General features: G+C 46.1%; 1 protein-coding gene across 1 annotated transcript in view; it reads right to left on the bottom strand.

Annotated features, from left to right (window-relative positions):
- The window catches only part of NOX4 (NADPH oxidase 4), a 247,490-nt gene that overhangs the window by 180,653 nt on the left and 42,429 nt on the right, over positions 1 to 24,408 (bottom strand). Inside the window, exons 3-5 of the mRNA XM_030200162.1 lie at positions 22,731 to 22,841; positions 8,817 to 8,901; positions 855 to 952 (exon numbers count right to left, since the gene is read on the bottom strand). Coding sequence (XP_030056022.1) covers positions 855 to 952; positions 8,817 to 8,901; positions 22,731 to 22,841 — 294 coding nt within the window. The remainder of the gene's footprint in view (positions 1 to 854; positions 953 to 8,816; positions 8,902 to 22,730; positions 22,842 to 24,408) is intronic.

Genomic DNA, 24,408 nt, shown 5'->3' on the forward strand with positions numbered 1-24,408 from the left:
CAGCACCTTCCACCTTATCCCCAACCCATACTTTCAAAAGCCAAGTGTGACGGCCCCTTGTTCTGGCCTCAATGCCGCCACTTTTTCAAAAAAAGGCAGCATCTGACTCCACACAATACACCGTGCAGGTTCACTGTGCCAAATAAAGGCATTTTTCTCTTATTTGATCATCTTCAACCAAAATACCAAGTAAGGGAAAAAAACTCCTTTATTTGGTACAGTGAACCCAGGCAGTGCATCCCAAGATGCACTGTGCAGAATCAGGCACCATTTTCCAGGTTGGCGTTGCTGAGGCAGGAACCACTGGGAATCTCTCTTACCTCTCAAATGTACGACCTGGGGGCCCTGGATTGGGGAATATTGCTAGACACCAGGCAGAGAGAGGAATCAGATTGGTTCAGTTCAGGGAGGAGGAACTACCGATGTGTTTTGGATTTATTTTAGGGACAGGGTCAGGCAGTTTGAACCGGATCAGTTTGGTTCAGGGGGAGGGAAGGGGGACGATGAACAAACCTATGTTGGTGGGAGGTGGTTTGGGTCAGGGGGCTCTCTTTACCCTTCTTCACCATTTCATACAAGACAGTAAATTTCTTCAGGTGTGCTCACATTGTGCTCCAACAGAAACATCTCTGCATTGCTCTGTTTAATTAATAGCCTCCTTTGCATGCATTTCAATAGGCTACATGCTGATGTCTACTACAGGAGTTAATGGAGACGCTAGATCCCTTCCTGCATCATTCGCCCACTTACACACACAAGGATAAGCAAATAACCACACTGTTCATTTAGACTGTTAAAAAAAAAAAAATTTTTGAGAAAGATCTGCTATAAGCATTAAATAAGTGTTTACTAACCTCATTTTGATATCTTGCAGCATTCAGTGCCAGAAAGTTCTCACTATAGTTTGCAGAGAAGCTCAAAGCATTGACCAAATGTGCTGCAACATGCACTGCTAAAAAAAAAAAAAAAATCAAATACAGCTCTCAATAAGGCAGGTCGATAAGAGGAACTAAATGCTCAATAACATACTGTCTGCATATGTTATCCATACCAGCTGACTAGGTCTAGATGTTCTGGTAAAAACTACAGACATACAGATATATTCTAAGCCAAAAGCGGGCTTGCTAGAGGATTCTAATACATACACAAAAGACTGCTCCAGTTACACACAACTTTTCTCACTGACTAAACCAACCTAGTACTGACTCATGGATCTAACAACCAACCTTAAGTACTTTCATGTTCAAAATAGTCCTGCTGTTTAGACTGTGTGAGGTATTTATTTACTGCTGTTTAGACTGTGCGAGGTATTTATTTATTCGTGCTTGTATCCCACAATTATCCAAAAATGAGTTTCGGGTCAATGTGGCTTACATTTAACAGTTGTTAGAGATTACATTGATTCAATTACATTTACAAGGTTGTATGATGCTGTGTTTTAAAGTGGTTGGCAAGATAACTATTACAGCATATGGAACGGTCATTGCGTTTCTTAAGAAGATACGTCTTTGTTTTTAAAGGAAAAGATGCGCTACAGTTAGAGGTTGTATTGTGTATTGTTGTCCCAGAATTAGTACATATTTTACTCATAGAATTTCCTGAAGAGGTAGGTCTTTAGGTATCCAATTTTCTCTCTTTGCTCTGTATTACCTCTTCAAGTAGTATTTATTTCCCATATCTCTTTTTTCTCCCCAAATTTTATTTCCTACATTTTACACACTAGTTTCAGTCTGTCTCCATGTATGTTTCCTACAGCCACAGTCCCTCCATTTAAAAATCTTCTGCAAGTCCTTCTCCTTCTCACATAATATGCTTTACATGCATCAGCATGGTGTCTGTCTAGGGTTCTGATGGGAATAACTGAGCTGCATACTGACATTCTTGAATTGATAGACATGAAGCCAGTGGAGTAGAAAAGCATTCAAGCAGTTTAGACGAATCTCTCCTAAGGAAGAAATATTAAATCAAAAGAAAGAAAGGAATAGCTTAATGGTTTCAATTGTCTGAGAAAAACTTTTTTTTTAAACAGTTAATTTAACATCAAGGTTAAGTCGGTACCAGGGCCACAGACGGGGTTGGACGGGGGGGGGGGGGGGGGGGGAGGCAATATTTCCCAGGCTAGGCCTCCAAGGAGGCCCAGCGCCAGTGATCAAGGCAAACTGCTCTGCTGGCCACAGGTCCTTCTTCCTGCCATGTGCTGCTTATGCGGAAACAGGAAGTTACTTCACAGGAAGTGGGACATGGCAGGAAGAAAGACCTTTAACCAGCAGAGCACTCTCCCTCTCTCATTCGCTGTTGTGGGAAGGGGGCAACAGCGGCTTGGGGGGTTGCCGGTGGGGCCCTGCAGATTGTTTGCCCTGAGCCCAGCTTTTTCTCTTGGTGGCCCTGGTCAATACCATCAGTAAGAACTTAGGGCCCAATATTCAAAATGATTTAACAACCAGGAGAGGCTCCTGGCCATTTAAATTGCCTGTCCAGGACGGACTAAGCAGGCATTTTCAGTGGCACTCAACTGGATAGTGTCGCTGAAAATGCCCGGTTAGTGTTCACGCCAAAACCAGCTATTTTGGGGGTGTTCCAGGGCAGAGTTGGCACTTAACCGGTTAAGATCTCTATATAAAACGCACCTCCAACGTTCTAATGAAGCCTCTGTTAGCCAACATTCTAAGTGAAGGGGGTGAGATTGCATTGTGTCTGCCCCGCCCACGCGTCAAACGTGATGACGTCGAGGGCGGAGCAATGACACTCAACCAATCGCATCGTTCGGCAGCGAAGTGTCAGGGAAGGAGGCGGCGCTCTCGACGTCTAGCCTTCCCTTCGCTGTGTTCCGCCTTCTTCTGACGTCAAGGATGACGTCAAAAGAAGGCGGAAACACAGCGAAGGGAAACCTAGACGTCGGGAGCACCGCCTCCTTCCCTGACGCTTCGCTGCCGGAACCGCCACGGAGGTAAATTTAAAAACAAGGAAAAAAAAAAAACACCCATGTTGGGGGGAGAGAAGAGGGTGGCCACTAAAGTACAACAATGGGAGCGGGAGGGCAGGGGAGAAACGACAGCATGGATGCGAAGGGGGGGGGGGGGGAGAAGAGGGCGGGCCAGGCTGGGACATGGGAGAGAGAGGAGCATGGATGCGAGGGTGGGTCATGGAAGGGAGACAGGGGACTTGCTGGAAAAGGATGAATGGAGGCGGCAGGGGACAGAGGAGCATGGATGGCCATGGATTGGGGATGGCCATGGATTGGGAGGGCAGGGCTCAGGGAGAGAGGGCAATTGCTGGAAAGGGATGAATGGAGGGGGCAGGGGACAGAGGAGCATGGATGGGCATGGATTGGGAGGGCAGGACTCAGGGAGAGAGGGGAATTGCTGGATAGGGATGAATGGAGGGGACAGATGGCCAGGGATGGATATGGATTGCAGGGCAGGCCTCAGGGAGAGAGGGGAATTGCTGGATAGGGATGAATGGAGGGGCCAGGTGACAAAGGAGCATGGATGGGCATGGATTGGAAGGGCAGGACTCAGGGACAGGGGAATTGCTGGATAGGGATGAATGGAGGGGACAGATGGCCATGGATGCATATGGATTGCAGGGCAGGCCTCAGGGAGAGAGCGGAATTGCTGGATAGGGATGAATGGAGGGGCCAGGTGACAGAGGAGCATGGATTCCACTCACACTTTCACTCTGACTCTCAAAAAGTCACTCTCACATACACTCTCCCAAACATACACACTCCGAGGAAAACCTTGCTAGCGCCCGTTTCATTTGTGTCAGAAACGGGCCTTTTTTACTAGTAACTTCATAAATAGGCCTGCATAAAATGCAGTCCTATCTTTATGCAGTTCTTCACATCTAGTTTAAGTGCCAAATATCACACTTAACTGGCTACGTTTTAGCCGGCTCCCTGTGCCCCGGAGATTCGATGCCACAGCCCAGACATGGTCTGGCACTGAATTTCTGGGTTTAACAATGACGGCGGTCAGCAAGATGCTAATCGGCACTAGCTGTACATCGGCTCCTTAAAACTAAAACAAAGAATGGAAGTATAACTGCAGAGGAAAATAAAGGGAATAGAGTGGGAGAAAACAAAGGGAGAAAAAAAGTGGGATGCATCTCTTCCAGTTTACACACAAATCATTTTTCAAAACACTACTTAATGATATTAAGCACCAGCTTATAAAATAAAGCAAAGCAAATCAACCCTAAAGCACAAAAATCATAAGTAAGCGTATGAAATAGAAGAACCAAAAGTGACCTTCCATTTTTTTTTAGCTATAACAGCAATTGCCAGCTTTGAGGAGATGGCGGCATTGTACCATTTGGAGGTTGACCGATGGAATGCCAATGCTTTAAAAAGGTTCCAGGGGTGATCCCAGAAATTACAGTTCACACCAAAATGATAGAAACTATTATAAAGAATAAAAATCACAGAACATATAGACAAACATGGTTTAAATGGGATAAAGTCACTGTGGGACATCCTGCCTCACCAATTTGCTTCATTTATTTGAAGGAGTGAAGAAATGTAGATAATGGTGAGTCAGCTGATATAGTGCTGTATATCTAGATTTTCATAAAGGTTTTGACAAAATCCCTCATGAGAGACTCCTGAGAAAATTAAAAAGTCCTGGAATAAGAGACAATATTCTGTTTTGACCTGGGTAGTAGTTAAAAGATAGAAGAGAGTGTAGAGTTAAATGACCCTCTCTCTCTCTCTCAATGGAGGAAGTTGAACAATGGATTGCTCCAAGGATCTATACTGGTGCTATTTAAAATGGGAAATGGGAACGAGTGAGGTGATATAAACAACTCTGAATAGTTTTATATCATCTGCAAATTTTTATCACATGTAGACTGTGAGAAATTGCAGGGAATTCATTGCCAGAGAATGTGGTAAAGGTGGTTAGCCTAGCAGAGTTTTAAAAAAGGTTTTGACAGCTTCCTAAACGAAAAGTCCATAGACCATTATTGAATTGGACTTGGGGAAAATCCACTATTTTTGGGATAAGCAGCGTAAAATGTTTTGTACTTTTGTGAGATCTTGCCAGATATTTATGACCTGGATTGGCCACTGTTGGAAATAGGATGCTGGGCTTGATGGACCTTTAGTCTGTCCCAGTATGGCAATACTTATGTACTTATGAATCCAAATGACAGATGAAAGTTAATGTGGACAAATGCAAAGAGATGCACATTAGGAAGAATCATCCAAATCACAGTCACCACCCAAGAAGAAGATCTAGGTGTTATTGTAGACAAGACATTGAAACATTCTGCTTTGTGTGGGACGACATCTAAAAAGGCAAACAGAATGTTAGGAATTATTAGGGAAGGGATAGAAAACAAGACAGAGTATGATATTGCCTTTATCAATTCATGGTATGACCTGACCTTGAGTACTATGTGCAATTCTGGTCAACTGTACCTCAAGAAATATACCATAAATACTCATCTTTAAGTTGAGAAATTTTGACTTCAAAATCCCATCAATAAAACTAGAGTCATTCTTATCAGTGCTATAGACTCTGGCTGTGCTAAAGTTGTTTGAGAGGATATAATCTGTGGTAGACATGTGCCTGGTGTGGGAAGAACTCTTAATTCGGGGTGAGCTTGTACAGTGTTGAATTGAAAGATAGAGGGTTTGGGGGGTTTGTTTGTTTTTAGAAATGCAAATGAGACTGGGGCGTGATACAAAATAAACAGTAGTGATTGTTTAAAATCTGTAAATGTTCTGGCTGGTTGAAAGTTTGTGCTGAGTAAGTACACTGAAAAGAGGGCATGCCTGCAAGGAAGCATGCACCTCAATTATCAGGAGACAGCTAAAAGCCTAACTGGCAGATGGCTCAAGCAGAAGGTTCAAAGAGGATGCTTAGCTGAGATGTATGGAAAGAGTTGGTGAGTGGAATTCTGATTGACCTTTATTGTTGTTGTTTGTGGATAAAAGAAAGACAGGAGTGTGTGTGTGTGGGTGCTGAGAAATACTGATTCCTGAATAAAACAAATATTCTTATTAGATAGAAAGGGTGATTGATTTGTGAAAATACATTTTGCTTTAGTCAACTTGCCACAGTGCGGGATAAATATTTAATTCTAACATACTGAAATCTGGTGATTTAGCCGTTTCCTTCTGGCTTTCTGTTCTGACCCTGTTGAAATCTATGAAGCTGTGGGATACGGGAAGGGAGGGGGGTTGGGAAAGGCAAGGGAGATGCTGGAGGGGAGGGAGCCATGTGGGACCTGGAAATGGAGGGCAGGGAGCAATGTGGGACCCAGCCTCAACTTATATACAGGCCACAGCATTTTGGGTCATTTTTAGTCCCAAAAGTGTCCTCAACTTAGAAGTAGCTGAAGATAAGCTACATTCAGGTACACTGGGTATTTCCCTGTCCCTGGAGGGCTCACAATCTAAGCTGGTACCTGAGGCAACGGACGGTTAAGTGACTTGCCCAAGATCACAAGTAGCAGCAGTGGGATTTCAACAGGGCACCTCTGGATTTCAAGACTGGTGCTCTAACTACTAGGCCACTCCTCCACTCATATACGAGATCAACTTATAGATGAGTATACACGATAGTGGAATTAGAAACGTTTCATAGAAAGGCAACCAAAATGATTAAGGGGATGGAACTCCACCCATATCAGGAAAGGCTTAAGCGGTTAGGGTTCATCAGCTGGGAGAAAAGTACTACTTACTACTACTTAACATTTCTAAAGCGCTACTAGGGTTACGCAGCACTGTACAGTTTAACAAAGAAGGACAGTCCTTGCTCGAAGGAGCTTACAATCTAAAGGACGAAATGTCAAGTTGGGGCAGTCTAGATATCCTGAATGGAGGTATAATGGTTATGTGCCGAAGGCGACATTGAAGAGGTGGGCTTTGAGTAAGGATTTTAAGATGGGCAGCGAGGGGGCTTGGCGTATGGGCTCAGGGAGTTTATTCCAGGCATAGGGTGAGGCGAGGCAGAAAGGGTGGAGTCTGGAGTTGGCGGTGGTGGAGAAGGGTACTGAGAGGAGGGATTTGTCCTGTGAGCGGAGGTTACGGGTAGGAGCGTAAGGGGAGAAGAGGGTAGAGAGGTAATGAGGGGCTGCAGATCGAGTGCATTTGTAGGTAAGTAGGAGAAGCTTGAACTGTATGCGGTACCTGATCGGAAGCCAGTGAAGTGACTTGAGGAGAGGGGTGATATGGGTATATCGGTCCTGACGGAAGATAAGACGTGCAGCAGAGTTCTGAATGGATTGAAGGGGGGATAGATGGCTAAGTGGGAGGCCAGTGAGGAGTAGGTTGCAGTAGTCAAGGCGAGAGGTAATGAGAGAGTGGACAAGTGTTCGGGTGGTATGCTCACAGAGGAAAGGGCGAAATTTGCTGATGTTATAGAGAAAGAAGCGACAGGTCTTGGCTATCTGCTGGATATGCGCGGAGAAGAAGAGGGAGGAGTCGAAGATGACTCCGAGGTTGTGGGCCGATGAGACGGGGAGGATGAGGGTGTTATCAACAGAGATAGAAAGAGGAGGGAGAGGAGAAGTGGGTTTGGGTGGAAAGACAATAAGCTCGGTCTTAGCCATGTTCAGTTTCAGGTGGCAGTTGGACATCCAGGCAGCAATGTCAGATAGGCAGGCCGATACTTTGGCCTGGGTTTCCGCAGTGATGTCCGGTGTGGAGAGGTAAAGCTGGGTGTCGTCAGCATAAAGATGATATTGGAAACCATGGGATGAGATCAGCGAACCCAGGGAAGAGGTGTAGATTGAAAAAAGAAGGGGTCCAAGGACAGATCCCTGAGGAACTCCAACAGAGAGCGGGATGGGGGTGGGGGTGGGGGTGAGGGTTATGATAGAGGTATACAAAGTCCTGAGTGCAGTAGGTAAATGTGAATTGATTGTTTACTCTTTCAAAATGTAGAAAGACTAGGGGACACTCCATGGAGTTACATGGTAATACTTTTAAAACAAATAGGACAAAGTATTTTTTTTTACTCAACAAATAGTTATGTTCTGGATTGTCAGAGGATGTGGAAACAGCAATAAGCGTTTCCTGGTTTAAAAAAAGGTTTGGACAAATTCTTAGAGATAAAGCCCATAATCTGCTATTAAGACAGACATAGTGAAAGCCACCGCTTATCCCTGGGATCAGCAATATGGATTGTTCCTACTCTTTGGGAGTCTATAAGATACTTGTGACCTGAATTGACCACAATTGGAAGCAGGACACTGGGCTAGAAGGGCCATCGGTCTGATCCAGTATGGCTTTTCTTATGTTCTTAAGATTATTGTATTTTTTTTGTGGGAAGTAAGACCCCTTGTAATGTGCACAGGAACTTTCAGCAGGAGAGAGACCAGACCACACGAAGTGTGGAGGTGCACTTTATCCCCACGAAAGCAGTCCAGTGGAAAAGCAGAGAAGGACTGCGGAAAGTACTTTTATATTTAATTTTGTAGACTCCTGAAGAAGGCGCTATGGCGCCGAAACACAGCTGTGTTGAGTCATATATTTGTTTGATGTTACCAATAAACTATTTTTAATCATACATCTGTCTCTCTGTCTGGAAAGAGCCTACTTTGCCCACTCCTTCTCTGCTTTTCCACAGGAACTTTCATACATGCTCAAACTTCTAGTTTATTCTGAGTTCTCAGAGCTGCTCCATTTTAGCACCATCAGATGAGGTCACCCATTTGTTTGGCTAATTCATTGTGCTTGTGGGTCTTTAGTATCTCACTGCCCATCATGCACTGCTTCTCAATACACAAGACTGCATTTGTGACTATTACACGTGTGACTGTCCGAGTTTCATCAGTCCAAGAAATGATTTAATTCAAGAAAAGTTTACCTGAAAAAACGCATATTGTAATGCCACATGTTGCATGGAAACTTTTACTTTTGTCCAGTAGTCTTCTAGTTTTTCTGCTCCCAACCTGATAAATAAAAGCACCCTTGTCTTTCAATGGGAAAAGAAAGCAAACTATGGTCCATTAAATATTTAAGTATCAGTTTGACATGATGAATATTTACTTTGAAATGCTTGGCAAAATGATTATTTACATAGAGGCCCTTTTACTAAGCTGTGTTAGGTGCTAGTGCATACTGTAGGATATGGAGGAAATAGGAGGAGGAGAAGATTTGTTTTTTAAACTCTGAGGGGAGATATGATAGATAGAGGTCTATAAAATAATGAGTGGGGTTGAACAGGTAGACATGAAGCCTCTGTTCACACTTTCCAAAAATACTAGGACTAGGGGCATGCGATGAAGCTACAATATAGTAAATTTTAAAACGAATCAGAGAAAAAAAGTTTTCTTCACTCAACATGTAATTAAACTCTGGAATTCGTTGCCAGAGATTGTGGTAACGGCGGTTAGCTTAGCGGAGTTTAAAAAAAAGGTTTGGACGGCTTCCTAAAGGAAAAGTCCATAGCCCATTATTAAATGGACTTGGGGAAAATCCACTATTTCTGGGATAAGCAGTATAAAATGTTTTGTACTTTTTTTGGGAACTTGCCAGGTATTTGGGACCTGGATTGGCCACTGTTGGAAACAGGATCCTGGGCTTGATGGACTTTTTGGTCTGTCCCAGTATGGCAATACTTATGTACTTATGATTAATCAACAATTTGTGCAGCAGCTGAGTGTGATTCGGTGCTGATAGACACCAGTGGCATAGCTACAGGGGGCCTTGGGGGCCTGGGCCCCCCCCAAAATTGGATCTGGGGACCCTGGTTTGGCTAGCGGGGGTCACCAACTCCCACCAGCTGAAGCCTTTCTCTAGCGCTGTTCTCTGCACATTGCCTGCACTGCTTCCCCTCACGTTGGTGTGCATGCTCAGTTTTAGTGAAACTGAGCATGCGCAACACCGCATTTAATACAAAATATGGAAAAGCAGGCCATAGTACTGCTGCAGTAAAAAAATGAGTCATAGCACAGAGGAAAATTGCTAAGGCCAGATTTTGCTGCAGCTTAGTAAAAGAACCTCTTAAAGGGCAATTTTCAAAGCAAATCTCCGTGAGTATAAAAGCCATCTGAAAATTGTACACCCTGGGGCTGATGCAAGGTAGAGCTGGCTCAGCACACTGATTCTACTACAAAATTAAAATGATAAAAATTCCACTGGCATGCTATATGTAATGTGCATGCAAATTACTGCCCGATCCAGCTTTCAGCACCGGCTCCTAGGTAGTCTAGTGGCCTTCCTACTTCCTTCTCCCCAACCACATCCTATCCTGCACCCCATCCCCCAACATCAAAACATAAAAATACTTAGTCTATTGGGCACACCACACCACTCCACCCTAGCCCCACCCCAACAATCTGAGCCCCCTCTTATCCTCCATCTTGACCCACCCATCCCCAACTGTAAAAAAAACAAAAAAAAACCACAACGGCAGCTAATGCCCCCCCCCCAACCCCTTTTCCAAAACCTCCCTACTTGACATGAATGAGGCAAGGGTGCTGCCCACTTGCTCCTCCTTCCAAGCACCATCATCTCCAAAATGGTGGTGCGATGCGCCGCATGGAACCAATCTGCTATATAAGGGAATCTTTTTGAACGTGTGTGTGTGGGGGGGGGGGGGGGGGGGGGGAGGTCACTAGAATACCGGAGACACTTTTTTCCAACATCAGAGAATAAGAGGACCATTGCAGAAAGCATTCCAGGGAAGGGTGGTCAGGTCATTCTATAAACCATGTCAATGTTTAGGCGTAGCTTATAGAACAGCGCTTAAGCAGGGTTTTTTGTTTTTTTTTTAAAAGGCACCATTTATAGAATCTAGCCCTGTATGCATAAATTTAGGGGAACTTGAAGCTGAAAACTTCGGAGCCTAAATTTAGGTGCCTATAAATTTGTTATTCTTTAAAAGCTGGCATCTTATTGTTTTGCCATATTATTGTACATTTCATACTGCCTTCACTTTGTTAGTATTTTACGTGAATAATCTGCAATTATCCATTTCCTAAAGTTTTAGTTCATTTACTTTTAAAACATAAAATGAAAGGGGGCTACAGTGTCTGGGTGGGGAGAACCTAATTCCGATAAAAATATTTTATATGTTTGGTTGTTCAGTTGTTGGGTGGATGGAGGGTTAGATTGGGGGGGAGGAATAGAGAAGGGGGTGGGAGTAAACGATAAAATGTATTGTCCTTTTTGGCTGTATTTCTTTTTGACTGGCCTGATTGTCTTTATACATGAGGTTATGCATATTGTTTGTTCTTCTTGTTGCATGAGACAATAAAGATATTTCAAATAAAAAAAATTTATGTTTATATTTTAGCCATGTGTACTACTGCAGTTAATAAATGAACTGGTAACTGGCTGATAAAGGGCAGGCCGGGCAAAAGTATACGGGGACATTCAGCAGCTGCAGTACATAAAAATGCAATAATCTATTATAGGTCTGCCACACAATTTTCTGTCTCATTTCCCTCCCATCCTATCTTTAAAATAAAAATGCTACATAATTTGGATGAGACTTTTTTTTAAACTGAGGTTTTCAAATGCACCATGATGAATAATGGATGGGCAAGATGACATCACGGTGCTTGCAGCTGGTGGAAACCGATATTGTAAGAAGAGTGAGAAAGTGGCAGACATGGATTATTAGTACAGCTGAAACCTTTGAGAACATACAAACAGGAGCAGCTCTTTAGGACTGACTGTCTAACCTATGTGGGTTTTAAAGTGGCACCGTCACACCTTTCAGGAAGGACTTACCATCCCGGCCACAGAGCTTATGGATGCTTTGTGGTGCAGACACAGTACAAATTTAAGTGTACTGCTGCCTACGGTACAGGTGGGTCCTGTATATAAACGTGCCCCCCCCCCCCTCATGAAGTGTTCAGTAGTTACAGTACAGGCCTCTCATTTTTCCAGTGCTGATCTGGTCCATGTGTTGGCATGAGCAGAAGTTAAAATAGCAGGCCATACTCTCCTCCAGAATAATCCTCTACTGGTCAAAAGGCCAACAAGGAAAAGAAAAAAACCTTTTCGGGCATAAGTCCTTTCTCCCAGTGTGCCCAACACTCCCCCTAGTCCTTGAGCACTTTCACAGGTCATGAGCCTCGACAGTACATACCTCAACTTTCTTCCCAATAAAAAAGGAAACAAAACCTTCTACCCCTCCTTTTGCACTCTCTAAGGGCTTGTTCAGCACCCAAGACTCCAATGGCTGAGGAGCCCTTTACTCTCTTACTCATCAACATCAAGGAAACTCGACTAGAAAAATCATTCCTCTTTTCTATTACATCACATATAAGCAGTTAAACATTTTTCTTGCCTGGATTCCAGAGGAAATAATGTAATAGAAAAGAGGAGTGATTTTAGTGATTAGTTCATTCCATTGGGATGGTCAAGTGAGGAGCTGATTAAATAAACACATGAAATTTAATAGCCAGTTGACCCATGCAATCAGTTTTTCATATAGCTTTCTGGAATGGACAGTAGACTTCTTTTTTAATGATTGCTAGCCCAGGACAAAAAGGTGGTAGGAAATAACCCCCTATTTCTAACACAGGACACTTATGTACCATTTGCATGTTAAGTACTGGCAAAGTGCTCAGTACTGTTCTGTACATTAATCATGCAAATCACTTAAGGGGTCTTTTACTAAGCTGCATTAAAAAGTGGCCTCAGGGTCTTTCCCAGGCACTAAGACAATTTTTAGTGCAACCAGAAAAGGCTGATTTTCCATTTTCCCAATTAATGGCCATGCGCTAATGTTAGTGCACAACCATTAAGGATGTGACCCTCCCCACCTGAAAAGTGCCTCTGCTGCAGACAGGTGGGATAATTTTCAGGGAGGTCACTAAGACAACAGGAGTTGGGACTGCCAGCCTAGTGGGTGGGTTTGTGAAGGGTCAGCCTATGAGGGCAGGGCCAAGAAGTAATAAACAGGCATTGCATGGAGAAAATCCTGGTTTTTGGTTGCCCATCCCCGCCCAGACCCTGTGCACCGAGGGGGAAGTTCTGAGGCAAGGCAGGAGGCAGGAGGAGTTTGCAGTCTGTGATGATTGAAGCCCCTGTAACCAGTGGCGCAGCTATGTGGGGCCATGGGGGCCTGGGCCCCCCTACTGATGACCCTCTCGACCCCCCCTCCTGCCACCAACCCGCTGTGGCCTACCTTTGCTGGCAGGAGACCCCAACCCCCGCCAGCTGAGGTCCTCTTCTTCCGGCGCAAGGCTTCGTTCTGTTTCTGTGAGTCTGACATCCCGCACGACAAAGTGCAGGACGTCAGACTCACAGAAACAGAACAAAGTCTTGCGCTGGAAGAAGAGGACCTCAGCTGGCGGGGGTTGGGGACCCCCACCAGCGAAGGTAGGCGACGGCGGGGGAGGGTTGGCGGTGGGAGAGGGGAAGTCAAAGTTGGTGGTGGTGGCTGGGGGGGGGGGGCTAAAATGTGCCCCCTCACCTCAGGCTCTGGACCCCCCTCCCGCTGAAGTCTGGCTACGCCCCTGCCTGCAACAGAGCAACAGGTACCTGAGGAGTGTTCCCAACTTGGGAAGGAATAGAAGTGCTTGGGGAAAAAAAAAGACATCTTAAGTAAGAGAAATGAGAGTGGGCGTGCCTCATGCAGGACTTTCATTGCATGTGTGAATGGCCCCTGTTCCAGAATGGGGGAGAGAGAATTGAGTTAATCATGAGGAGATGACTGGGAAACTGTAAGACGTTTATGGGGAGATTACCAAGTACTTTGTTCTGGTTGCAAATAGAAGCGAAATGAGAACTGAACTATGATTTGAATGCTCCGATATCATTTGGAGATTATATTTGATGCTGTGCTGACCATCTGAAGGACCCTGAAATGTACAGACCCAGTTGACAAGTTTCTGAGCTGTTTTTCAAGTTACTGTTAAGTAAAGCAAGTTGAAGTTGAAATATGGAGACTTCTGCCTATTTGGTCCGTGAATGAAACAGGGTGCCCAGAAAAGAGTACCCTTTGGTCTACCAGGATTTAGCCCGGCTCCGGCCTACACCCAGCTCAACACCTTGAACTCTGCTTTTTACATCCTGATTCTGGGGTGCTCGACATGAAGAGCTTAGCTGGTGCCTGTGAACTGAGTGGGTCCAGGGTTGCACCAAAATTAACTAGGAGCCCTTATTTTCATCTATTTGTAGGCAGTAAGGGCTCATGCGCTAATCATTCATTAATCAGTTAGCACGTGGTAATGCAGACACACCCACTCTCTGCCCCCAGATATGCCACTTCTGCAAGAAGGTAAAATTATGTATAATCATACCTGATAATTTTCTTTCCATTAATCATAGCTGATCAATCCATAGACTGGTGGGTTGTGTCCATCTACCAGCAGGTGGAGATAGAGAGCAAACTTTTGCCTCCCTATATGTGGTCATGTGCTGCCGGAAACTCCTCAGTATGTCGATATCAAAGCTCCATCCGCAGGACTCAGCACTTAGAGAATTACACCCACGAAGGGACACTCTGCCCAGCTCACCACCGCCGAAACGGGGGAGGGGAATTAACCCAGCTCATCCCCACACAAGTGGGGGAGGGGAATCCGTCCAGCTCATCCCCGCGGAGCGGGGGAGGGACACCACCCCGCCGATGCGGGGGGATCTGGCTTATCCTGCAACCGCAACCGCGGGAGGAGCTGACTGACCCTAACACCGCCGAAGCGGGAGGGGTACAAAGCTGCCCTACAGCCGCACGAAGCGGGAGGGAGTGCCGGCAGAATTTAAATCTCAATCCAGCCCCGTAAAACGGAGGGGAGAGGAATGCAGCAGCTCACTGTAACACAAACTCGTCTCAACTCTTGAAGAATCCAAGTGAAGGAAGAACTTGAACACGAAGTCTTTCTGAAGTAACTGAAGACTAAACTTGAACCTGAAATGCAACCAGAATAAAAACAGTACAGATATCTGGGAGGGGCTATGGATTGATCAGCTATGATTAATGGAAAGAAAATTATCAGGTATGATTATACATAATTTTACCTTCCATATCATCAAGCTGATCAATCCATAGACTGGTGGGATGTACCGAAGCAGTACTCACCCAGGGCGGGACATAGAAATCCCTGACCTCAACACTGAAGCTCCAAACCGGGCCTCCGCCCGTGCAGCCACAGTCAACCGGTAATGCTTGGAGAATGTATGAGCCGAAGCCCAAGTTGCCGCCTTGCATATCTCTTCCAAGGAGACGGATCCGGCCTCTGCCATCGAGGCCGCCTGAGCTCTCGTGGAGTGAGCCTTCAGCTGGATAGGCGGCACCTTCCCCGCGGCCACATAAGCCGCTGCAATGGCTTCCTTGACCCATCTTGCCACTGTAGGCTTAGCAGCCTGCAGACCCTTACGAGGACCTGCAAACAGGACAAACAGATGATCCGATTTCCGGAAATCATTGGTCACTTCCAAGTATCTGATGATGACTCGTCTCACATCCAGATATTTAAGAGCAGAGTACTCCTCTGGGTAGTCCTCCCTACGAAAGGAAGGGAGACAGAGCTGCTGATTCACATGGAAGCGAGAAACAATCTTGGGCAGAAAGGAAGGCACTGTGCGAATAGTCACTCCTGCCTCAGTGAACTGCAGAAAAGGCTCTCGACATGAGAGCGCCTGGAGCTCGGAAACTCTTCTGGCTGAAGTGATAGCCACCACAAAGACTGCTTTCAACGTCAGGTCTTTCAGAGATGCCCTCGACAAGGGTTCAAAAGGCGGCTTCTGCAATGCTCTTAGCACCAGGTTGAGATTCCACGCAGGCACCACTGAGTGCAGAGGAGGGCGCAGGTGATTAACTCCCTTGAGAAAGCGCACCACATCTGGCTGTGAAGCCAGGGAAGCACCCTTCAGGCGGCCCCTGAAGCAAGCCAGAGCCGCTACCTGGACTTTAAGGGAACTGAGCGACAGGCCTTTCTCCAGACCTTCTTGCAGGAACGCCAACACTGAAGAAATTGGAGCAGTGAAGGGAGAAAGAGAGCCTGCTTCACACCACGCTGCAAAGATACGCCAAACCCTGGCGTAAGCAGTAGAAGTAGAGCGCTTCCTCGCTCTCAGCATAGTGGCAATGACCTTGTCTGAGAAGCCCTTCTTCCTCAGACGCTGCCGCTCAATAGCCAGGCCTTAAGACCAAAGGGGGAGGGATCCTCCATCACCACGGGACCCTGATGTAACAGGCCCTGCTCCACTGACAGCCGCAGAGGATCTTCGACTGAGAGCCTGATCAAGTCCGCATACCAGGGACGTCTGGGCCAATCCGGACCCACCAGGATTACCCTGCCGGGATGCTTTGCCACCCGGTCTAGCACCCTGCCCAACATGGGCCAGGGCGGTAACACATAGAGGAGCTCTTGTGTCGGCCACTGTTGGAGAAGAGCATCTACTCCCAGGGATCGAGGGTCCCGTCCTCTGCTGAAGAAGCGCGGCACTTGGCAATTGGCCGATGACGCCATCAGATCTAGGCTCGGCTGGCCCCAGCGCTTCGTGATGTCCAAGAACGCCTGAGCAGATAGCTGCCACTCTCCGGGCTCCAAGGTATGGCGACTGAGAAAGTCCGCCTTGACATTCATAACTCCGGCAATGTGGGCCGCTGAAAGCTGCTCCAGGTTCGCTTCCGCCCACTGGCAAAGATACATAGCCTCCTTGGCTAGAGGGGCGCTCTTGGTACCTCCCTGGCGGTTGACATAGGCCACAGCCGTGGCATTGTCCGACAGGACCCGTACAGGCTACCACACCAGTACCGGGATGAACTCCAAAAGCGCCAACCGAATGGCTCTGAGTTCCAGGAGGTTGATAGACCACTTTGCCTCTGCAGGAGACCAGAGCCCCTGCGCTGTCCTTCCCAAGCAGTGGGCTCCCCAGCCCGACAAAGAGGCGTCCGTCGTGACGACAATCCACTCTGGGGTCACCAGAGGCATTCCTGCAGACAATTTGTCTGTCTGCATCCACCAGCTCAGCGCCTTGCGCACTGCTGGGTCCAAGGGAAGTCGCACAGCATAATCCTCCGACATCGGAGTCCAGCGCTGCAGCAAGGAGTGTTGAAGTGGTCTCATATGAGCCCTGGCCCAGGGCACTACTTCCATCGTGGCCGTCATAGAGCCCAACAGCTGCACATAGTCCCAAGCCCGAAGAGGAGAGGCTCCCAGGAACTGGTCCACCTGAGCCTGCAGTTTGACAATCCGATTGTCTGGCAGGAACACTGCCCACTTGGGTGTCGAATCGAACTCCCAGGTACTCCAGGGACTGAGTCGGGCGCAGCTGGCTCTTCTCCCAGTTGATGATCCATCCCAGGGAGCTCAAAAGAGCAACTACCCGGTCCACAGCTTTGCCGCACTCTGCATAAGAGGGGGCTCGGATCAACAAGTCATCCAGATAAGGATGGACTTGTATCCCTTCCTTTCGTAGGAAGGCCGCGATGACCACCATTACTTTGGAAAAGGTCCGCGGAGCAGTAGCCAACCCGAATGGGAGGGCTCTGAACTGGAAGTGTCGTCCCAGGACTGCAAAACGCAGGAAGCGTTGATGAGGAGGCCAGATGGGAATATGCAGGTACGCTTCCTTGATGTCCAAGGAAGCCAAGAACTCTCCTGCCTTCACTGCCGCTATAACAGAGCGGAGAGTCTCCATGCGAAAGTGCCGCACTTTCAAGGCCCGATTGACCCCTTTGAGGTCGAGGATAGGCCGGACAGAACCTCCTTTCTTTGGTACCACAAAGTAAATGGAGTAACGTCCCTTGCCAAGCTGACTTTCTGGCACAGGAACGACCGCGCCCAGGCGGATCAGATTGTCCAAGGTCTGCTGCACTGCCACAGCTTTGACCGGAGACTTGCAGGGAGAGAGTACAAACCCGTCTTTTAAGGGTCGGCAGAACTCTAGCTTGTAGCCGTCTCTGATGACTTCCAGCACCCACGCATCTGAAGTTATTGTGGTCCACTCGCCCAGAAACGAGGACAGCCGTCCTCCAATCTGCACTGGGGCGTGGACCAAGGCCCCGTCATTGGGTACGAGACCCTGGGGGAGGACCGGAGGAAGCACCTCTGGGACGGCGGTCTCTGCGAAAGGAATGCTGCTTGGGGGAGAAATTCCTCTTGAAGGAAGAGGGGGCAGAGGAACCCGACTTGCCCGGGCGGTACCGACGGGCTTCCTGCAACCGTCCTCTGGAGGTACCGGGACGAGTACTAGCCCGAGCCCTGACCTCTGGTAATTTCTTGCCCTTAGACGTGCCGAGATCGGTCACGATTTTGTCCAGCTCGACCCCAAAGAGCAGCTTGCCTTTAAAAGGCAATCTAGCCAGGCGGGATTTAGAGGCGTGGTCAGCAGACCAATGTTTCAGCCAAAGCCACCGCCGCGCAGAGATTGTCTGAGCCATGCCTTTAGCTGAGGCCCTCAAGACATCATACAGCAAGTCTGCCAAATAGGCTAAGCCCGATTCCAGGGCCGGCCAATCAGCCCTCAAGGAATGATCCGAGGGGGAAGCCCGCTGCACCATAGTCAGGCACGCCCTGGCCACATAGGAGCCGCAAACTGAGGCCTGCAAACTTAAAGCAGCCGCCTCCAATCTTCTGTCTTGGGCGTCCTTTAGGGCCGTGCCACCTTCCACCGGCAACGCCGTTTTCTTTGTCACCGCAGTGATTAAAGAATCCACGGTAGGCCACAGATAGGCCTCACGTTCACTCACAGCCAAAGGATAGAGGCGGGACATAGCCCTAGCCACTTTAAGGCTCGCTTCCGGGACATCCCATTGAGCCGAAATTAAGGTGTGCATGGCATCATGCACGTGGAAGGTTCTAGGCGGGCGCTTCGTCCCCAGCATAATGGCAGAGCCAACAGGGGCTGAGGGAGAGACGTCCTCTGGAGAGGAAATCTTCAAAGTGTCCATGGCCTGTAACAACAGGTTGGGCAAATCCTCTGGGCTAAAAAGCCGCGCTGCAGAGGGGTCATCCGCTCCATCCGAGCGGGGATCCGTCTCCTCCAAGGAATCCGCAAAGGACCGTTGGGAGACCTCAGACACGCTGCCCTCATCTACATCGGAGGAGACAAAGTCCTCCAAGGCCTGGGAATCAACCCGAGGGCGTTTACCTCTGGGAACCTCAACCTCTTTACCAGACGAGGGAGCAGGGGCAGCGTTTTGCATGAGGAAAGCCTGATGCAGCAGCAAAACAAACTCGGGGGAGAAACCCCCCAGACTGTGTACTTCCGCAGCCTGGGCAACAGCCCTAGACGCACCCTCAACCGGCGCTCGCAAGAGCGGGGGAGAGATATGCTGCGCATCCAAAATGGCGTCCGGCGCGACACTCCGCGAAGGAGCCGCGCGGGAAGAACGGCGCTTAACTTTAGCCGCTTTTGTGCCGTCGCCCAAATTAAGGGCGTTCATGGCATTAATGTCTCCAACCTCAAGGGCGGCCCACGAAGAAGCCGTCCGAGCCGCGTGGCCGGCCAAGATGGCGGAGGCGAGGAGCGGGGGATGGGTGTTTATGGCGGGAAAAACCGCCACGCCGGAGGAAGGACCGGGACATTCATCGGTCACTAAACTGTCACCCAACAAGGGCGAATCAGGCTGTAAGACCCCCGCATCCCCTCTAGAAGCGCTCAAGCGATCCGGGGAGCGACCCTTTGCGCCCTCGCCCTCCGACGCCATATGCCACGAGGAGAAGAATCGGGGAACCCCCTGCCCGCTATAAAAAGGTAAAAATTACCTGCTGTCCGCTCCGAGCTGTAACGAACTGGTGTCCCAGTGAGTAGCTGCAATGAACGTTTAAATAAACGTCGAAATAAACGCCTTTAAGGACGTTTAAAATTTTTTTATTTTTTTTTAAACGGAGCCAGCGGGAGGGGGGAGAAAAGGAGGGACCTGGCACCACCAGGTTTGCACTTGCTCAAAAGAGCCCTCAACCCCAGGCACTCAACAAAACCTAAAAATTAGGCTTGGAGGCCTAGCCAGAGCTGCTGCTGTGTGTGACCACCACCTGCTGAGATAGAGAACATACTGAGGAGTTTCCGGCAGCACATGACCACATATAGGGAGGCAAAAGTTTGCTCTCTATCTCCACCTGCTGGTAGATGGACACAACCCACCAGTCTATGGATTGATCAGCTTGATGATATGGAAATATATATATATATATTTTTTTTTTTAATTGTGCGGTTTCCGTGCACAGATTGCAAAATAGCCATGGGATGCCTCAGCACGCCCCATGAGAAACCCTTTTAAAACTTTACCACAGCTTAGTAACAAGACCCCTTGAGGAGCAATTATATAAAGTGGCACCTAAATTAAGGCACCAGAAAGAGGCACATTTAGCGCCAATTCAATACGCCTAACCCATAATAAAATACTAACACTAATCTGATTTGGCATGCTGAAATTTAGGCAAGATCACTTACGCCAGGTCAACGGCTGGCATAAGTTGGCACACTTATGTGCACAACAAAATGTGCAAGATAAACACAAAGGAACCCTGTATAGAAAGCATGGAACCAAACAAGCTTAGCGGACATTAGATGACAACACCACTAATTAGGAAGCAAAGCCAGGGATGGACAGACTTCTATGGTCTGTGCCCTTGATCGTGGCTGGACAGATTCAGTTTCTGTAACTGGAGAATAAGGCCAGCGCTGGGCAGAGGTCTATGGTCTGTGTCCCAAAAATGGCAAGAAGTAGTCAAGTATACGTATGCACAGTATCATATCATACCGTACGAGTTAATCTTGTTGGGCACACTGGATGGATTCTACAGGTCTTTATCTGCCGTATGTTAGTATTTTATAAGTTTGCGTGCGGCTAAGCAGAACACCCATGATACCCCCATGCTCTGCCTATGGGTATGGCCTACTTGTGATTATACATTAAGCTACATACGCACCAAGTTTATAGAATAGCGCCTAGCACTTATGCGTGTTAACTGTTTGTGTCCGTATGTGTAGCTATTTTATAAACTTGATGACCGTTAGTCACACCTTATACAATTGCCTTTTAGCATGTTAATGTATGGGGGGGGGGGGGGGGGCATTCAGAAGGGAGGGGCAAGTGCAGGTCTAATTTATGTGAATCTTTTATACGAGTCCTCACTTTCTTGTAAGAAAAATGTTTGTAATTTCTTTTCTACCTTTTATTGATTTTTATATTGTATATCAAAGCATTTTAAAATAAAATAAATGTGCTTATCTTAAAGAATACTGTAAGCTATCCCTCTAATTCTATAAAAGCTGCCAAAACATGTGCGTGCAATTTAACTGAGCTAAACAGCACCAATTGGCTTTTTAACAAGCAATTATTGGAACTAATTAGATTTAATTGGAATATCCACACCTAAATTTTATGCATGAGTTTAAAAAAAAAAGGAGGCGGCGCAGAAATGGGAGGGTCATGGGCAGAATGGGGGCGTTTCTAGCGGTGTGTGCATTGTCAGGGAAAACAAGCTTAATTTAGGTATGTTCATTTTCACCATATTTCAGTTGGTAAAAATGGCCACGCCTAAAGTTAGGTGCGATTCCTGGGTGTAAGTGCTCTTCTATAAAGTGTGCCTAACTACGTACAGCTTATAGAACAGCGATTGTTTTTCAGTGTCAAATATAGAATTCACCCCTAAAGAGTAGATTCTATATATGGGGCCTAAAAAATCCGTGCGGAACTATGCGTATTCTATATGATTTAGGCAGGGTGTATAAAATAGGCTTAGTCGATAACGTAGCACCTAAATCCATGTACATCCATTTATGCCAATAAAAACCTGGTGTAAATCCCTGTACGTAGATTTAGACGCACTGACCCATATTCTGTAATTACGTGTGGAAAATTTGGAATGCTCATGAAACGCCCAGAAATACACCCATAAAACACGCCCCTTTTAAACTACACATGTTTATTTTGAATTGTGCACTTTACAATTTAGACGCAGATCTTTATGGAATACACTTAGCGATTTCCGCGCATAAATTGTAATTATTGTCAACTAGTGCTCATTATTGCTTGTTAAGTGCCGATAAAAATGCTGATTACGTTTATTTATTTAGATTATGCTCACACCTTTTTCAGTAGTAGCTCAAGGTGAGTTACATTCAGGTACTCTGGATATTTCTCTGTCTCAAGAGGGCTCACAATCTAAGTTTGTACCTGAGGCAATGGAGGGTTAAGTGACTTGCCCAAGATCACAAGGAACAGCAGTGGGATTTGAACCGGTCACCTTGGGATTGCAAGACCAGTGCTCCAACCACTAGGCCACTCCTCCACTCCTTGTTACGTCAATTAGGTTATTCATGTATTTCCGCACGGAATCTAGGCACCATATATAGAATCCGGGGGTAAGTGTGTTGTGTCATATTTAGACAGACCTATTTATGCCAGCCACTGACCTGGTGAAAATGAGTATGCCTAAACGTAGGTGTGTTGATGCCAACATACACTAATATTCTTTCATGATAACTACATACTTCAATACCATTATATAATAGTCTAACGGCCCATGTAAAGTGAACACCTAAATTGTGGCACCAGTTATAGAACTGCCCCCTAAGTGCTGCGTGAATGTCAAGCGAATCAGGGCCTTGAAGACTGATGTTCCCCCTCATCTCCCGGGATCCCTAACATGAGAAGAGAGAATGTCCCTTCCACATTCTATAGACCCTTGAAACTATGACACAAAGGCCCACCATGAGCCTGGCTACACAAGACATAAAAGTAGTCTTTCTTTAAATCTTGTAACAAATTCAATCCAAAGAATAATTGGAAAACATCCCTAAGAATATGTCCCTTTCCAGTTTACAATACGTTATATCCATTAAAGAAATTTCAACTTGTAGTTACCTTTCGAGATCCTTGGAGGAACCCCAGGAGACTTCGACACATTGTTAGAAGAACAAGACTGCAGTTGAAGTTCAGGACAGATGCTGAGGCTCTGCTAATACACAATCCTAGCTAAACAAATACAGAAAGAGTCAGGACATGCTGGAACCAGTATAGAAAGTAGATCTGCACTGCTATTTTATTTTTAAGATTCAACAACTGCTTTTACGTAGAAATTCACCCACGGCATTACTCTGTAGGTACAACTGAATACAGACAACTTAAATTTTAACATGATGAATATTGACCACTAAATTGAGTTGCCCATTATTACTTGAGAAATCAAATTCCTAATGGTTGACATACTAGAAAACAGGTAAACAAAATCATAAACTTTGTGAAATATGTATTTGATCAGATTTGTACTGCAAACTACAGTGGTTCTTGTTTTTGAATAAGGGGTGAACACATACAATTTTTGACCTCAATTTCAACTCTTGAGCATACTGAAAGCATTTCTTTTTGGCCAAGCTGATTTCGATGCCCTTCCCCACCAAGCAGGGGACCGACCAGTTCTTTATTCTGGTCCCCAGAGAGGTCAAGAGAAATAAACCACACTCACAAGATAAATAAATTCAAATCTCACATAATAGCATTGAGGCCACTCAGAACTGTCTCACAATTCCTCAGGTCCTCTGCTCTTTTATTAAGAATGCATTAAGTCATAAATTAACTGGTTACATCACAAATCATGGGACACAAACTTTGAAAAAAATCATTGACTAGATTATATTCTGCTTACATCTGCAAGTTCAGGGGTTCAGGGTACTTTCCAAAACTGTAACTAGGTTAAATGCATCTGTCCTGCTCTGTCTTAAAATGATCTCAGTTTCACATTTTAAATGTTTAACTCTTGATATTCCGTTCTGAGTACATCCTTAATACCATCAATACTACATGCTGGTTACAAGAAATGTAAAGAATCCCAAGACGTTAATTCCTGAGCTTTACAATGTGAGAAATTTCAATTTGGTATTTCTAGCCCCAAAACTAGACATTTTGGCTTGACCTCTCCCTGGATGAAACATTATCCCATGCCATCTTTGGCTGCATTTACTTACCATAAAAAGCAGCAATAAGCACTGGTCTTAACATCTACAGGTGCCCGGTTCAAATCCTACTGCTGCTCTTTGTGATCTTGGGCAAGTCAATTAACCTTCCAGTACCTCAGGTACAAACTTAGGGCCCTATTTACTAAGCAACGCTGTGGGCACGCTAATTTTTTAGCTCATGCCAAAACTTATTGTGCGCTAATGCTAGAGACACCCATTGGAATATATGGGTGTCTATCATTAATGAGTGCTAAAAAGTTAGCACACCTACCCAGTGCACCTGAATGTAACTCACCTTGAGCTACTACTCAAAAAGCTGTGAGCTAAATCCAAATGAATAAGTATCTGTATATACTATGTAAACCGCTTCGAATTTGGTTGCAAAAACCACAGAAAGGCGGTATATCAAGTCCCATTTCCCTTTCCCTAAATAAATTAGTATATTTGATTGATCTAATGCATACTAACCCACAAAAACACATTATAGAGCTTTTTTATTAAAATAAATGTGTGAAGGAAACTGAAAAAAAAAACAAAAGTAGATGAAAAAAGCCCAAATAAGCCGAAAACAAACCAAAACTTTTTGC

Source organism: Microcaecilia unicolor, chromosome 4, assembly GCF_901765095.1.
Source record: "Microcaecilia unicolor chromosome 4, aMicUni1.1, whole genome shotgun sequence".
In the NCBI taxonomy this organism is placed as follows: Eukaryota; Metazoa; Chordata; class Amphibia; order Gymnophiona; family Siphonopidae; genus Microcaecilia; species Microcaecilia unicolor.